Below are 18629 nucleotides of genomic sequence, written 5' to 3'. Positions count from 1 at the left end.
CAATGCCTCTCACTGAACTTGGGTTGCTCTCTCCCTATTGCGTCTGCCCTCTTCATACCGTGTGCTGCGTCTGCTTGTCCGCAGTAGGGAGTGTGCCTTGGAGGGCTGCCGACCGTCCCTGATTGCTTCACACCAGTGTCGAACCACCCACGTTCTCTGCCAACGTGTCTGCTGGGTGTGAACCGCCCTCACGCCGTTTCAGCGCCCTTTTGGCGAACTTCACAAGTGTTTTTTGGTCGGTTCCCCAAATGGCTTTTAGAACAGCAACAAGATAGTTGAATGCAGTTTCTGGCTGTAAAGCCTTCCCTTCCAAACCTGCATCGCATTGACATCCCATTTCCAGATCCCCATTACTTCCGAGATGAAGTTTGTTTACATCAGAACTTAAATGGAAACCCTCCATACAGAATAACCTTGCATCAATTGTTCTCAAAAGCCAATCCACAATGGCAACTTGCAGGCAATCCTTCAAAGCAACGTTTTATTTTTAAAAACGTTTGTGCATTGAGCAGATTTTTTTGTCAAAATGAGTCCTTATGTAAAGATTAGTTTGGAACATTTTCCCTGGCATTGCCTGTTAACTCTCCCATATCCTGAGTTATAACCCTACATTGAAAAGAGTACTCAACAACCAGTTACTGTTTCATATGCCTCAACAATATTGATTTCTGTGACAGGTTTTGAACTCAGTTTTTTAATGGCCGTGTCGTGCTGTGTCGCTGGGGGCGATTCGCTGAATTTGCCGCTCTAGCTCTCCGTGGCGGTTCTCTGCAGAAAAGCAGCTTCCCAAATTAGATCATTTATGCAAATACTCGGATAATTACCCCACATCAGTTCAAGACAAATGACAACTTCTGTTGATCAGTACATCAGCGAATAGCCTTCCCAATCCCGCAGAAAGATGCAGACTCTCACTTACTGCCGCATCTTTTCGGGTACTGGAGAGAAAACACAATCAGCAGCCATTCCCTTTTCACATAAGTACTCAAAATACACATCTTTCTTACTTGTCCTGTGGACATCTTACATTTTTGCTATCACTTTAGTCCAAACTCGGGATTTTTTCATGTAACTCTTTCAAAACATTTTCTGCTTGTAAACATTTAATTAAACATTTAAAAGGTGTTGGTATCACAAGATCCTTTTTATAAATTCCCAGAGACACTAAAAGCTACTCCTGGTATCTAATGTGTATCATTCCAACCGACTACCTTATTCCCAGTCATTTTCCCATCAATTTTTGCCCACCCTATTGGCACTTCTTTCTGTATAGAAATGAGCCACATGCCTTGTCACTTTTAGGATCACCGTTTCCTCGCTCATCAGCCTCTCAATGGGGGCCATTGCCTGTCATATTTGGGGGTGATCTGTGAGCTGGGAATACATAGAACATAGAACATAGAAAAGTACACACAATACAGGCCCTTTGGCCCACAATGTTGTACTGACCTTTAAACTTCGCCTAAGACTATCTAACTCCTTCCTCCCACACATCCCTCTATTTTAAATTCCTCCATATGCTTATCGAGTAATATCTTGAATTTGACCAATGTACCTGCCTCCACCACTGCCTCAGGCAGTGCATTCCACGCCCCAACCACTCTCTGGGTAAAAAACTTCCCTCTGATATCTCCCTTGAACTTCCCACCCATTACTTTAAATCCATGCCCTCTTGTATTGAGCATTGGTGCCCTGGGAAAGAGGCGCTGGCTGTCCACTCAATCTATTCCTCTTAATATTTTGTACACCTCTATCATGTCTCCTCTCATCCTTCTTCTCTCCAAAGAGTAAAGCTCTAGCTCCCTTAGTCTCTCCTCATAATCCATAATCTCCAATCCAGGCAGCATCCTGGTAAATCTCCTCTGCACCCTTTCCAACGCTTCCACATCCTTCTTATAATGAGGCGACCAGAACTGGACACAGTACTCCAAGTGTGGTCTAACCAGAGTTTTGTAGAGCTGCATCATTACCTCACGGCTCTTAAACTCAATCCCTTGATTTATGAAAGCTAACATCCCATAAACTTTCTTAACTACCCTATCCACCTGTGAGGCAACTTACAGTGATCTGTATATATGGACCCCCAAACCCCCCCCCCCCCACCGCCCGAGTCCCTCTGCTCCTCCACACTACCAAGAATCCTGCCATTAACTTTGTACTCTGCCTTGGAGTTTGTCCTTCCAAAGTGTACCACCTCACACTTCTCTGGATTGAACTCCATCTGCCACTTGTCAGCCCAGCTCTACATCCTATCAATGTCCCTCTGCAATCTTCGACAATCCTCTACACTATCCACAACACCACCTGTCTTTGTGTCGTCTGCAAACTTGCCAACCCACCCTTCTACTCCCTCATCCACGTCATTAATAAAAATACCTGTGATAATCTCTGGCCGTTTCAGAAGGCTGGTGGCTGCCTGACCCTACACCAACATAACCAACAGAGGTGCTCATGTCACATGTAGGGTGAAGCCACCATGTTACAAGCACCATATTTCCATACACTATGCCACATACATTGCTGATTTCATCTTCAATGTGGCTAACGTCTTGCTATTGGATATATTAGTTTGGCGAGAGACATAGTTCCTTAAACTACTGGAGGGATACCCTCACACCCTGCTGTTCTGGACTGGGTCCAGCTCCCTCTCTGCGTAAGACACTCACCTCCAAGCCAGGTGATCATTTCTAAACTCTTCTCATGATAATCACTTGTAAGATTCCTGGAGTCCTGATGCCGGGTTTTGACCCAAACCATCGAGAATTCCTTCGCCCCAACAAATGCTGCTCAAACTACTTTTGTTCCTCCAACAGATTGTTTGTTGTTATTTTCCTGGGGCCTTGATATTGACTTTGTTACGAATAATCCCTTTGAGTTTGGTCAAGTTTGATTGAGTGTTGATACATGCAATGTCTGAAACTAATATGATGCAGAGAAATAACCGGTATTAAGCTGGCTATAGAAGAAAAGCTGTTGAACTGGTCTCAGTAGACTGTGAAGTAAAGCTCAAGATACTTAGAGGGGTTTAGTCACAATCAACCTTCCCATAAAATGAGTTGTTTCTCAGCTTTCAAACTGATCTATTGGTCATTGTCTTGTTTATATCTGGGATAGGTTATCCTCTTCCCTAACCCCTAATTCAACATTCCCTGCTTGCATGAACTCTCCTCACTGACAAAGTTCTCACAAAATACCATCTACCCACCGAGTGGTACTGAGAGTGCGTACGTTGACCGTTTATTATTCCTGGCTTCAGTACAAGACAGGGCACCAGTGAAAAGACATAAAACAGCCTTAAGTGGCAAGTAAGGTAACTGAAGGCATAATCAGACACAAATACATACATTGGTATCCTACGCCACAGGAGAGCAACAGCTCCGGCTGTGGTTATGCAAGAGCATCAGACATTGAAGCACAAGGAGGCCGGTTAGCCCTTTGCATCAGCTCTACATTTACCTCAGTGCCATCTTCCTGCACTAACCCCCATATCCCTTGACTCCCTCATACCCAAAGTCTCCACAGCCCTTTTTGGTAGACAGTGCCAAAGAGTCCTTACAGTTTGGGTAAAGACATTTCTTCACATTTCTGTCCTAAGTGGCTGACTCTTTATTTTGGGACTGTGGCCCATGGTTCCCCAGCCTGGAGAAACATCATCCCTGTCGAACCTCAAAAGAATCTGATGTCTTTCAATGAGATCACCTCTCATTCTTCAGGACAGTCAAGGCCCAGTGTCCTTACTCTCCACTCATATGACAATTCTCATCCCAGGATTCAACCTGGTGAATCTTCCCAGCACTCCTCTACTGCAAGTAAGTTTCCAGGGCAGAGTGAGCCCATCTGAAAGACTCAAGGTGCTCACTGCCTCTCTGTGTGCCCCTTATCCGTTGTAGAGTCGAGGGATATGGGGTTAGTGCAGGAAAATGGCACTGAGGTAAATGTAGAGCTGATGTAAAGGGCTAACTGGCCTCATTGTGCTTCAATGTCTGATGCTCTTGAGTGTAGCGGTTAGCGTAACGCTATTACAGCGCCAGCGACCCGGGTTCAATTCGGGCCACTGTCTGTAGCAAGTTTGTACGTTCTCCCCATGTCTGCGTGGGTTTCCTCCGGGTGCTCCGGTTTCCTCCCACGTTCCAAAGACGTACGGGTTAGGAAGTTGTGGGCATGCTATGTTGGCACTGGCAGCGTGGCAACACTTGCGGGCTGCCCCCAGAACACTCTATGCAAAAGATCTATTTCACTGTGTGTTTCGATGTACATGTAACTAATAAAGATATCTTATCGTATCGTAGTCACAGCCGGAGATGTTGCTCTCCTGTGGTGTAGGATGCCAATGTATGTATTTGTGTAGGATTATGCCTTCAGTTACTTTACTTGCCAATTAAGGCTGTTTTGTGTCTTTTCACTGTGTCCCAGGGAGTCCACGGGTCAGCGAGGGTGTTTTTGAGGAGACTTTGAGGATACTGGTGTTGGGGGTGTTGGCCTGCAGAGCACATTGTCATTGTTTCATGTTTCCAGCCAGCGGGTCTGGAGGATTTTGCAGGGACAGTGCTGATGGTATGTCTCCAGTGCCCTGAGACACCTCCTGTCAGTGGTCCAGGTCTATGAAGCATTCAGGAGGACAGGGATTACTGTTGCCCAGTGAACCATATGTTTAGTGCTGGGGTTGAGGTCTTAATCTTCAAGCATCCCAGGCAACATCCTAGTGAATCTCCACTGCACCTTCTCCAGCGCTGTCACATCCTTCCTGTACCTTGGTGACCAGAACTGCACACAGTACTCAATGGCCTTTTCTGTTCTGCCCCAGTCTGCAGCTCCCTGTAAACACGAACCCCCTTCCTCACGCTTGCACAATGATAATCTGATCTCGGTACAGTAACCCGAGGTGACGAGGTGCATACTAACTACCTTGGCCTTAACATACTTCACAGTTAGGTTTGGAACCCTTGAATCGCTTGAGACATGCAGTGCGATGAGGAAGGAAGGTAAGATGTCCTTTGCCACAGATTGCTGTGGGCTGGTGGACTGCAAACGATTGGAAGATGAACATGAACAATGCTGTGTGCCTGTCAGTCGGGGACAGGGCCTCAGCTGTTCCCCAGGCAGCTGAGAACCAGCCTGAGCTCCACAACTGGCACTCACAGGGTGACCCAGTTATGTAGTTGAGTTGCCCAGGAATTCACTGCACTGCCCAGAGGAACACATTGTGCTGTCAGGAAAGGGAGTGTGTCCTGGGCCCTGAGCCAAAGTGATTGTGCTTCTACTCCTGTTTGCACTGACCCTTTTCCTGTGTACACGTAGGCCCCCTCACGTAGATTGTGTAAATAAAACAAAGCACAAAATAGTGGGGAAAAGAGGCATTTATTTAATTTACATTGTTTTACTATTCAGACTCCATCAAAAATTAGTTTTCTATTCAGTTGTGAGGAGTTCCCTCTCACCTTCCTGAAGTGACCCGTAGAGAATGCGCTTGCAGCACAAGATCCTTTGGCATCGTTGGTGATTCTGTCAGATATCCACTTGGCAAGTGGAAAGCAATACACTGCCAGCTTAATTCTGGTTATTGAAGCAAAGGAACTTTACTCCTGATGCTTCAAAGCCTTTTCACCACCTACAAGGCACAATTCAGGAGGGTGAGGGAGCACCCTCCGCTTGCCTAAATGTGTGCAGCTTCCGACAACTCCCAAGAAACTTGGCAGAATCCAGGACAAAGCAGTCCATCAAAATGGCACCTCATCCACCACACTATAGGATACCAATGTATGTATTTGGGTAGGATTATGTCTTCAGTTACTTTACTTGCCAATTAAGACTGTTTTGTGAGTGTGAGGCCCGTACAAAACCAAGGGGATGATGACGTGAGATGTTGCCAAGTAACCCGTTCTTCATTTAGAGCAAAATTCTCCCTGCCCCCTGACTCAGGGCTTGTGATTTGTGTCGGACACGCTTGGCCAGGGCTGGAGTATTGCAAACCATCACAGTGCCTCCATCCTTTGGACGGAGAAGAGACAAGATTCCACGTGATGCCTCTGTGCTCTGCAGTGACGTACTGTGGAGGTATCTCTGGAAGTCACTCATCTATAGGAGTGGGTTTAGCTGTGGTAACTACTCTGAATCTGCAGATTCAGACATTTCACCAGTCAGCTGCGATGGACTGGGCAAAGTCCCTGAACACTGACAACGGAAACCAGCCTCCCCTCCATCGACTCTGTCCACATTTCCTGCTGCCTTGGGAAAGCAGCCAACATAATCTAAGACCCCTCCAACCCTAGACATTCTCTCTTCTCCCCCCTCCCATCAGGCAGAAGATACAAAAGCCTGAAAGCACGTACCACCAGGCTCAAGGACAGCTTCTATCCCGCTGTTTTAAGACTCTTGATCTCTTCTGGTGAACTCTTGATCACACAATCTACCCCATCATGGCCCTTGCACTTTACTTGTCTTCCTGCACTGCACTTTCTCTGTAACTGTAACACATATTCTGCATTCTGTTTTCCTTTTGTACTACCTCGATGCACTTATCTACGGAATGATCTGTCTGGGCGGCACACAGACAAAACACGTGTCACTGTCTCCTGGTACATGTGACAATAATGAACCAATTACCAATCACACCGTCCGTTCAGCTGCTGATGAAGGGCTGGGAGGACCACCCTGTTGTAAACGTGACCCTCAGCCAGATGGTTCTCCAGCCGTATCTCCAAAGCAGCGGGAGATGCAACCAGTCAATATTCTGCCCTCACTACTGTGTTTCCACCCTGCAGACTTCATCGTATTCGTGGCCTCTGTGGCGGTGATAGCCGCCGGGACCAAGGGCAACATCTTCGCCACGTCAGCCCTTCGCAGCATGCGCTTCCTACAGATCCTCCGCATGGTCCGGATGGATCGCAGGGGAGGGACCTGGAAACTGTTGGGATCCGTGGTGTATGCTCACAGTAAGGTCAGTGCAAGCTCTGTGCCCTCTGATACCCATTTCTTCTCTGCCCTACCACACGTCTCCATGCCCACTGTCTTCCCTTCCACCACATTGAGGAGTTACCCAATCCTGTGGAACTTCCCTCAAGTCTCCACTCCTTCTGTTTGCACTTGAACTTCAGGATAACCAACTGGTGACCTTGAAAGATGCCACAGTTGGAAGTGACGGCAGCCTTACGGACTGCCCTGATTGGTGTCTCCCAGGTGACCAGGAGCAGTGAGCTTTGTTGAATTCTTCCAAAATTCTTAATGGAAGACAACACATACCAATTGCAGCCTCCTCCTTGCCCCACTTCCTCCATGACCCCCACCCCTCCCCATTGTTGCCTCAGTTGCATGACTGAATATTTAATGTACGAGTTGGAACATCTTGGGTATGGGGTCTGTTAACCATTGCAAAGCAAGGAGCTGGGCGGTTGTCAATGTTCTACCATTGCTAAAGAAGGGAGTGATTAGAAGCCTGATATCAGTGGTGAGAAATAGCGGCAGAAGTTCTGAGGGCTGATGTTTACAGAGGCAGAGGGCAGTCAGCATGGATTTGTTTAGGGAAGTTTGTGAATTTTTTGAGGAGATTACAGGGAATGTCAATGAGGGAAGAGCGTTTAATGTGGAACAGAGGAGACTAAGGGGAGGTTTGGTGGAGGTGCATGGGATTATGGGATCAAGTGTGCCTACTTTCCATAGTGGGGCGGCCAGTAACCTGCGGCAGAGATTTCACTGTTCGGTGGAAGGATTAGAGAGGAGTTGAGAATATTGAGTTCAGAGTGAGTGGTCTGGAAATCACAATCCCAGAGAGGGAGGAGGCAGAAGTACACCCCACATTTAAATAGAGCTGAGCCCCTTGGCCATGACCTGCAGGGTGATGGATCTATTCTTGGCTTAAATGGGCAGATTGGCCAAATGGCCTCATTCCATGCTGTATATCTCCGTGATTCAGAGAAGGACGGTCACACTGCGTAAGAAGGTTTGTGAGCTCCTCAGCCGTCTGTCCGCCGTGGTTTGGGCCACAGTCCACAATTTGTTCCTGCTCCCCTGGGGCAGTGCCGGAGGGTGGAACGATTCCCACACTCACTGCCAGTCACACATCATCTTCAGCCACGCAAAATGAAGTTCAGCCAAACCCAATCCCCTGCTCCGGATGTGCTTTCGTTTCAAGGAATTTATTCCCTTCCTGCTCCTTTCCATCCTGAGAATCACTCTGACACGTTGCGAAACACTGGGTCATCTGGACTCTGTGAGGGTGAAGGGCAATTGCAAATTGCAACCCACTGACCCATTAATACACTGACCCACCAAAAAACCCACTGACTCAAATGATCACAGACCCACTGACCCACCGACCCACCGACCCACCGACCCACCGATCCACTGACCCACCGACCCACAGACCCACTGATCCACTGACCCACTGACCCACCGACCCACTGACCCACCGACCCACCGACCCTCCAACCCACTGACCCACCGACCCACTGACCCACCGACCCACTGACCCACTAACCCACCAACCCACTGACCCACCAACCCACTGATCCACTGACCCACTGACCCACCGACCCACTGACCCACCGACCCACTGACCCATTGACCCACTGACGCACTGACCCACTGACCCACTGACTCACTGACCCACCGACCCACTGACCCACCGACCCACTGACCCACCAACCCACTGACCCACCAACCCACCGATCCACTGACCCACTGACCCACCAACCCACTGACCCACCAACCCACTGATCCACTGACCCACCGACCCACTGACCCACCAACCCACTGATCCACTGACCCACTGACCCACCGACCCACTGACCCACCAACCCACTGATCCACTGACCCACTGACCCACTGACCCAGACCCACTGATCCACTGACCCACTGACCCACAGACGCACCGACCCACTGACCCACTGACCCATCGACCCACCCACCGACCCACCGACCCTCCGACCCACTGACCCACCGACCCACCAACCCAACGACCCACCGACCCACTGACTCACCGACCCACTGACCCACTGACCCACCGACCCACTGACCCACTAACCCACCAACCCACTGACCCACCAACCCACTGATCCACTGACCCACTGACCCACCGACCCACTGACCCACCGACCCACCGACCCACTGATCCACTGACCCACTGACCCACTGACTCACTGACCCACCAACCCACCGACCCACCGACCCACTGACCCAGACCCACTGACCCACCGACCCACCGACCCACTGACCCACTGACCCACTGACCCACCGACCCACTGACCCATTGACCCACTGACCCACCGACCCACTGACCCACTGATCCGCCAACCCACTGACTCCCCAACCCACTGACCCACTGACCCACTGACTCACTGACCCACTGACCCGCTGGCCCACTGACCCACTGACCCACCTATCCACTGACCCACTGACCCACCGATCCACTGACCTACTGACCCACCTATCCACTGACCCGCTGACCCGCTGACCGACCGACCCACCGACCCACCGACCCACTGACCCACTGACTCACTGACCCACCGACCCACTGACCCACTGGCCCACTGACCCACTGACCCACCTATCCACTGACCCACTGACCCACCAACCCACCGACCCACTGACCCACTGACCAACCAACCCACTGATCCACCAACCCACTGTGAGGTAAGTAAATGAGCTGCCAAATCGGTATCCATGTCACATCAAATCAAAGTCACCTGACTCACGATGAGGGCAGAGAACTCCATGCTCCCAAGGTGAGTGCTGCCACTTCACTTCTGACATTTCTGTTCAAAAACATTCTGTGACATAGTGAACATAACAGTTAGTTTCCAATGCCCCGCGTGTAAGAGCTTAGGATGGTTATCCTATGGCTTTTGCAAATTGCAGCCCAACTTAACCTTCCCCTTGTTCAGTGTCCAATATAAGCATTCTCCCGTGGAACACAGCTGGACAGCAAGTGGGAACAGAAGTTGAATTCCCTTCTTCACAGTGTGAAACGCAGGCACTCACCACTCCAGTGGTAGACTTCGGGGCTTTCCCAGACTGGATAGCTCAATAGGTGCCAGAGTCCATAGGACGCTCAAAGCAGCTGCACAGGTTGACTCTGTCGTTAAGAAGGCATATGGTGTATTATCCTTCATCAACTGTGGTAATGCTGCAGCTGTATAGGACCCTGGTCAGACCCCACTTGGAGTACTGTGCTCAGTTCTGGTCACCTCACTACAGGAAGGATGTGGAAGCCATAGAAAGGGTGCAGAGGAGATTTACAAGGATGTTGCCTGGATTGCGGAGTATGCCTTATGAAAGCAGGTTGAGGGAACTCGGCCTCTTCTCCTTGGAGCGACGGAGGATGAGGGGGGACCTGACAGAGGTGGAGAAGATGATGATAAGATAAGGTGTATCAATCAGGTAGTCAGAGGCTTTTCCCCAGGGCTGAAATGGTGGCCACAAGAGGACATAGGTTTAAGGTGCTGGGGAGTAGGTATAGAAGAGATGTCAGGGGTAAGTTTTTTACTCAGAGAGCGGTGAGTGTGTGGAATGGGCTGCCGGCAACGGTGGTGGAGGCGGACACGATGGGGTCTTTTAAGAGACTTTTGGATAGGTAAATGGAGCTGAGAAAATAGAGGGCTATGGGTCTCTAAGGTAGGGACATGTTCGGCACAGCTTTGTGGACCGAAGGGCCTGAATTGTGCTGTAGGTTTTCAATGTTTCTTTGTTTCTAATAGCTCACACAATGATGTCCACACCAATCGGTGTATGGAGACCCTGAAATATTTATTTGTTTAAAATGATGTCTTGCAGTTTGGAACATTACAGTGAGATGTTGACTTGTTCTATTGCAGGAGCTGATCACAGCCTGGTACATCGGGTTTTTAATCCTCATTTTCTCCTCGTTCCTTGTCTACCTGGCTGAGAAGGAGGATAATTCAGAATTTTTAACATACGCAGACTCCCTCTGGTGGGGTACAGTAAGTCCAGATACCAGTTCATGTATCTTGCTCTTTGAATGTCTCTTCTGTGTCTGCCGGTGAAGTGAGGAGAAACTAATGAGCAGGGAACTTGCTCCTCGTGTACGGGTGGGTTAGCTCTCCAGGATGTTAAGGGATGCCAGCCACATCATGAAGGTTCAGAGTTAGGAGTGCAGAAGTGAAGTACAGACCTGCCCTGATCTAAGAAAAGGAGTGATGAGGCTGGCTGGGTTCTGACAAAGTCACAGAGAAGTCTTTTGCTTGCAGTTGTAAGTGTGTTTGACAGGGTAAACATTGCCTTACTCACTGATTTCCAGCTGCTTGTTTGTGGTGTTTGCCATCCAAAGACGTCAGATTAACATGTCCCACTGGTATATCAAGTTGGAAGTTTGTGATTGAAATATGTTGATGCTTGATGTGCCTCCAGCAGATGCCCTACCTGAGGTTTAATTAGCCCTGTATGCTAAGATGTCACATGGGTTAATTATAGTTCTTCTAAATGTCTCCATAAATCTGCTTCTCCTGACTCAATATCACATTAATAGGCAGATATATTGTCAGAGCAATCTTTGCTTGTTATTTACACAACAATTTAAATAAAAACAAAAGGTGCTGGAAATGCTCAATAAGTCAGGCAGGGTCTGTGGAGAGAGAATTAGAGTCAACGTTTCAGATGATGGAGACACAAGAGACTGCACATGTTGGAATCTGGAGCAAAGCAAATGCGGAGCTTCACCGTGCGCCTTTGCTCCATCCGCCATGGCCGCCTGGATCTCCCGGCAGCCAACCACTTTAATCCTACTTCCCATTCCCACGCCGACATGTCTGTCCTCGGCCTCCTCCACCGCTGAGTCAAGGCTCAACGCAGACTGGAGGAACAGCACCTCATATTCCATCTGGACACTCTCCAACCCGGCGACACGAACATTGAATTCTCAAACTTCCAGCAACTGCTCGCCCTCTTGTCCCTCTTCCCTCTCCGCCTGATCTACCCGGCCCCCATCACCCACACACCCCTCCCACTGGGTCCCCTCCCTCCCTTTATTCCAGGCTCCACCGTCCTCTCCAATCAGACTCCGTCATCTTCAGCCATTTGTCGCCTCCACCTATCACCTTCCAGCTCCTGTCGTTATCTCCACTCTCCTCCCTCATCTGCCTATCACACACGCCCCCTCGCCTGGATCCACCAATTGCCTGCCAGCTCTTGCTCCACCCCCCCCCCCCCCACCTTTTTATACCGGCTCTCTCCCCTTTATCTTTCAGTCCAGATGAAGGGTCTCGACCTGAAACGTCGACTGTCCATTTCCTTCCACAGATGCTGCCCAACCCGCTGAGTTCCTCCAGCACTGTGTCTGTTATTTCAGAAGATGATCTCGTGTGAGAAGCGGGAAAGGTCAGTGGTCCAGGAGTTCTTCCTTGCTTTAGAAGCTGTGTTGGAATGGTTCAGACTGCCAGATCCACAGGCAGTTCAGGCTGGGCTGTAGGGAAGCAGTTCTGTACCCTGTGCAAGATTGTCATGGATTGTATGTGTAGTCCTCATGAACCCCAAGCAATCTGGACAATGATGTGTGCTATTCGAACAGTATATGAGCTTGAAAATCACTTCCCATTATGATTCACTCCAAGCGATGGGACCAATGGTGGGCAGCTTTACCTGGTGTGGTGGGCAAGAGATGGGAACAAGACTATTTGTCTTCAGTGGTGGAGCATCAGCCAATGAGTGCTGGCACTCCCCCACCCCTTTGCCAAAGAAAGAAGGACGACCCAGTGAGATGAAAGATATTGGCGTCTGTGATGAAGTTGACTGGCAACTCAGGTAGGGACGGCCCCTTGCTTCCGATTGGAGGAAACATTCACTCTCCAGTAAAGGCCAGCCCCTGCACACTGACTGACATAACAGCTGTGAAACCAGTGGGCTCCGTTTACAGAGATATTGGCTCAGTTTTTCTCTCTCCGGTGGTACAACCTGACCTGCTGGGCATGTTCTATAATCATTTGAATTCATATTATCACCATTTAGGTTCCTCCATCAGCCTGATGATCCCTAAAGGGTAATATTCTCAAGGTTGTAGATATCAAGAGAGAGGATGTGTTGAAGTTGTTAAATAATATCAAGACGGATAAATCTCCGGGGCCTGACGGGATTTTCCCCAGGTTGCTTTGAGAAGCGAGGGAGGAGATTGCTGAACCGCTGGTAAGGATCCTTGAGTCCTCGTTGTCCAGGGGGATGGTGCCCGAGGATTGGAGGGTGGCGAATATTGTCCCCTTGTTCAAAAAAGGTAGTAGGGATAGTCCAGGGAATTACAGACCGGTGAGCCTTACGTCTGTGGTGGGTAAGCTGTTAGAAAAGATTCTAAGGGATAGGATCTATGAACACCCGGAGAATAATGGACTGATTAGGGACAGCCAGCATGGATTTGTGAAGGGAAGATCTTGCCTCACAAGCCTGATAGAGTTCTTTGAGGAGGTGACGACGAAGGTTGATGAGGGTAGTGCAGTGGATGTGGTCTATATGCATTTTAGTAAGGCGTTTGATAAGGTACCTCATGGTAGGCTTCTTCAGAAGGTCAGAGGCCAAGGGATCCAGGGAAGCTTGGCTGTGTGGAAAGCAGAGGGTTGTGGTGGAAGGAGTGCCCTCGGATTGGAGGGCAGTGACTAGTGGTGTCCCACAGGGATCGGTTCTGGGACCTCTACTTCTTGTGATATTTATAGATGATTTAGATGAGGGGGTGGAAGGCTGGGTTAGTAAGTTTGCTGACGACACTAAGATCGGCGGTGTTGTGGATAGTGTGGAGGGCTGTCGGAATTTACAGAGGGATATTGATAGGATGCAGAGCTGGGCTGACAAGTGGCAGATGGAGTTCAATCCGGAGAAGTGTGAGGCGGTACACTTTGGAAGGACAAACTCCAAGGCAGAGTACAGGGTACATGGCAAGGTACTTGGCAGTGCAGAGGAGCAGAGGGATCTGGGGGTTCATATTCACAGTTCACTGAAAGTTGCCTCACAGGTGGATAGAGCAGTTAAGAAGGCCTATGGGATGTTAGCTTTCATAAATCGTGGGATTGAGTTTAAGAGCCGCGAAGTGATGATGCAGCTTTACAAAACTCTAGTTAGACCACACTTAGAGTACTATGTTCAGTTCTGGTCGCCACATTATAGGAAGGATGTGGAGGCATTGGAGAGGGTGCAGAGGAGATTTACCAGGATGCTGCCTGGATTAGAGCGTATGGAATATGAGGAGAGGCTTAAGGTGCTAGGGCTTTATTCACTGGAAAGGAGGAGGATGAGAGGAGACATGATAGAGGTATATAAAATATTGAGAGGAATAGATAGAGTAGACAGCCAGCGCCTCCTTCCCAGGGCACCAATGCTCAAGACGAGAGGGCATGGCTTTAAGGTTATGGGTGGGAAGTTCAGGGGAGATGTCAGGGGGAGGTTTTTCACCCAGAGAGTGGTTGGTGCATGGAATGCACTGCCTGGAGTGGTGGTGGAGGCAGATACATTGGACAGGTTCAAGAGTTTGTTGGATAGGCACATGGAGAAATGTGAGATAGAGGGATATGCGGGAGGAAAGGGTTAGGTAGTGTGAGGGTGGTTTGATGGATGGCACAACATGGTGGGCCGAAGGGCCTGTTTTGTGCTGTATGGTTCTATGGTTCTATGGTTAAAACTTATCCCCACAGCAACCCTGACCTCACCCTATCAAAGACATTCCTAGTTCTGGTGAAGGGTCTTTGACCTGAAACATTAACTCTGTTTCTCTCTTCACAGTCACTGTCTGACCTGCTGAGTGTTTCTGCGTATTGGGTCTTTAGGTACGAGCTGACTTCAATTTAAAAGCAAAAAAAAACTACAGAAACTGGAAATCTGAAATTTCAAAAGAAAATGCTTGAAAAACTCAGCAGATCAGAACTAAGGTCTGGAACCCTTTGTCGGAAAGTGGTAAAACAAAGATGAGAAGGGAGGGGTGGAGAGTAGGGAGATAAAGTCTGTGATATGGTGGAGATCAAGATTTCCCAGATGACCCAATAACTTTCAGTGTTGCCTGGGGAAGCAACCTCTCTGGAGCAGTGAGAGCACCAAGGCAGAGAAAGGAACAACAATGCTGGAACCATGAGAGACTGAGCTCAGGAACTGAAATAAAAGAGCCAGCAAGTCAGGCAGCATCTGTAGAGAGAGAAAAGTTGTATTAATTTAACAGATACATGACCTTACATCATAACTGGCCAGTTCTGTTGCAAACAAGAAAGGCTGGTTATCTGAAATGGTTGAATTCAGTATTGGGTTCCGAGGGCTTCAACATGTCCAAATGGAAGGTGAGGTGCACCGCTGCTTCACTGGCGCCTGGAAAGGATCAGGTTCTGCCACTGAGAACTGAGATAGCACATTAGATGCTGGCCACGGGAGAAAGGAATAACGGAAGATGAGGGGCTAGAGTGCTTTGAGCAGAGTTCCCATCTATATGCTCCTGTTCATCATCATTCCCACCTGGGTAAAGTTTAAACCAGTGAGTGAGCGGCAGTGTGGGGTGAGAGTTTAAAAGCAGCAAGAGACAGGAGACTAGAACATTTAGGGAGGTAGGGAAGGGTGAGAAAGGGAAGGGTGCTGATGGTGCAGTGGGTAATGTTAAGCGGGAGGGTGGGTGTACAGTGGTAATGGTTCATTGAAGGAAAACATTGGTGACTCAAACAGAGAGAAATGGTGATTTAATAGCCATTACAGAGATGTGGCTATAAGGATACCAAGACTGAATATTCCAAGGAACAATATTTTGGAAAGATAGGCTGAATGGAACGTGAGCTGGCGTAGGAAGGGGGCAGGGGCAGGAGGGGGTAGCTCTGATAATACAGGATAATGTCAGTGGAGGAATGAGAAAGGATCTTGGCTCAGAAGATCTGGAAGTAGAATTAGTTTGGGGAGGAGATAACAAGGTTCTGAAAACAAAGCTGCTGTGAGTTGTCTCTAGAACCCTAACAGTGGCTATACGGTTCAGCAGACCATCAATTAAAAATGATGGGGTTTCTAACCAAGGTAATACAATAAACCTGAGTTACTTTCAACTTCATAAAGTCTGGCGAACCAAATTGGCAGAGGTGGATTTGTGGGCTAGTTCACAGGATGAGCTCGAGACACTTTCTGAAACAATACGTTGTGGACGCATCAATGGAACAGGCCATTTTAGAACTAACCATATGCAATGAGACAGGATTAATTAGTAACCTCACTGTAATGGGTTGCTTGGGGAAGAGTGATCAAAACATGATAAAAATTTCACATTCAAATTTAAATGCGAAATTCGAGCGCTAACCTCAAATGAAAGCGATAGCATTAGTACGAGGGCTGAGTTAGTTATGGTGGAATGGGAAATCAAATTAAAATGTATGGGAGAAATAAACAATGGCAGGCAGTTCAAGAAATATTTCATAATTCATATACTTCTTTGAGCCTCCGTGGGAAAAGTGCCGAGCTGAGGAAGTCAGGCACTGTATTAAATGGAAAGAAAATACTTGCATAACTGGAAAGAACAGTAATAGGTTTGAGGTTTGGGAGAATTTTAGAAACCAGTAAAGAGACTGAAAAATTGAGAAAGATGGATAAAATTGAACATTGGAGTAAACTAGCAAGAAATATAACACCGATTTTGATAGCTTCTGTAGGTACGTATAAAGGAAGATGGTTGAGAGGGCAGAAGTGGATGTTGCTCACTCGGGCAGGGAAGTTTATAATGAGGAATAAAGTAATGGCCCGGATGTTGAACTTATTCTGTGCCTGTTGTTCAGGTGCAAAACACCAAAGTGAATCAAAATTAGTACAGAACCAAGGGAGAAAAGGAAGAGCTTTAAACAATTATTATGACAGATAAAATGTAGCAGGCAAGCTGATGTGACTAATGGCTGACAGATCCCTGGCTTTGATTGCCTGCACCCTGGTGCTCGATAGGGGTGTCGTCAGGATAGTGGATACATTGTCGTTTCTCAAACTCGTGGATAGATCTCAGCGGATTGGAAAAACACCACATTTCAGACAGGGGAGAGAGAAGGCAGTTCTGGAGTTGTTGGTTGAATTAGAAAAATGAATTGAGATTGGTCACTCGATAAAATGAGAGTCATAGAATATAAGAACAGAAGCTCCACTAGAACTGTGGGCAATATCACTTTGACCAGAGCTGGAGTACTGTACATAGTTCCGGTCACCACATTACAGGAAGGACGTGATTCCACTGGAGAAGGTCAGAAGAGGTTTATGGGACGTTGCCAGGAATGGATAAGTGAACTTGTTTTTTGGAACACAGAAGGCAGAGGGGAGGTTTTAACTTAGGTGATTTAATTATGAGGGGCTTAGTTTCCTTAACATAGGGGTCAAAAAGCAGGGACCGTAGATTTAAAATAGTTGGTGGAAAAATTAGAGGGGAGGTGAGGCAAAACTCTCACTGAGAGAGTGGCTGATCAGCACAGGCACAATGATCCGGATGATTCCTCTCGTGTTGTAAGTTTTCCATGATTCTATAATTAATCTCGGTTTAATGATACTGTTAAAATGGTTCAGAGGAATATGCTTTGCCTTTGGGTTTGGTATAAGGGACTCAATAAAAGGATTTAAAGTAGTCCTCGTTTCTAAGCCCTGCCATGGAGTTCCTCCATTCCTGAATTTCCCACAGTCACACAACCCTCAGATCTCAGACTCCCTCTACCCCAGTCCTCTACCATATCCCCACCTTCCTCTGTCCCACCATCAGTGACCACATAGCCCAGTGGTCCGGTCAGACATGCTGCAACGTTACACAGTACCGATTTCTTTTTGGGATGAGGTACCAGGAGCCAGGGTTTCTTTGTCCCTCCCCTTCCAACAGCTGCAGGTGTTGACCACAGAACTGGAGTTCTGGAGAGGAGGGGAGATGGAGAGAGGGGGGAGAGGGAACAGGAGTAGGCCACTCGGCCCCTCAAGCCTGCTCCCCTTGGCTCCAGAACTCATCCTAATGCTGACCAAAGGGCTGAAGTCCAGAGGTGAGGTGTGAGGGACTACCCTGGACATCAAGGCAGCACTTGACTGAGCGTGTGCTAAGGAGCCCTGGTAAATCTGCTAAAGACAAATAACCCTTCATGGGGTGGATGTAGAACTCTATTGCCCTTCCCACTCCAGCCCAACTGTGACTCCAGGCCTGGTTAACTACCCTTGATATGGCAGAGCAAGGCACTCAAACAGTTGTAGTAAAGCACAAATGTAAAACTGGATGGGTGGGCTAGAATCAACATAGAGGCTGCAGTCTGACAGGACGAAGAAGCCCAGCCCAGTCAACCTCACAAGGTCCTCACAACAAGAAGAGCTGTCCTGAATATTAATCAGGCAACAACCTGATGTGGTCGTGCTCACTGACCCATACTTTGCAGCCACCCCTCCATCACAATCACCGGGTGCGTCCTGTCCCATCGGCAAGGCAGGCTCACCGGAGATGGTGGTGCAGTGGAACGTGGTTGGAGGGAGTGTCCTGGGAGTCCTCCATCTTGATTCCATAGTTCCATGGATCCAGGGCAACCACGGGCACAAATCCTCCTCCTGATTCCTGCCTCCGTTGATGAATCACTGCTCCTCCCACGTTGAACAACACTTGGAAGATGTAGCAAAATCACAGAAAGAACTCTCTAGGGATCTTAAATATCCATCACCAGGGGATGCTCAGTTGCACCACTTTCCCA

The 18629-nt window shown here is 48.4% G+C and overlaps 1 protein-coding gene across 1 annotated transcript in view; it reads left to right on the top strand.

The window, feature by feature from the left end:
- Positions 1 to 18629, top strand: part of LOC127581570 (potassium voltage-gated channel subfamily KQT member 4-like) — a 370353-nt gene that overhangs the window by 255671 nt on the left and 96053 nt on the right. Inside the window, exons 4-5 of the mRNA XM_052036036.1 lie at positions 6762 to 6937; positions 10809 to 10934. Coding sequence (XP_051891996.1) covers positions 6762 to 6937; positions 10809 to 10934 — 302 coding nt within the window. The remainder of the gene's footprint in view (positions 1 to 6761; positions 6938 to 10808; positions 10935 to 18629) is intronic.

The sequence above is a fragment of the Pristis pectinata genome, chromosome 22 (genome assembly GCF_009764475.1).
Source record: "Pristis pectinata isolate sPriPec2 chromosome 22, sPriPec2.1.pri, whole genome shotgun sequence".
Lineage (NCBI taxonomy): Eukaryota > Metazoa > Chordata > Chondrichthyes > Rhinopristiformes > Pristidae > Pristis > Pristis pectinata.
The sequence above is the reverse complement of the archived record's forward strand: the minus strand, read 5'-3'. Positions and strand labels throughout refer to the sequence as shown.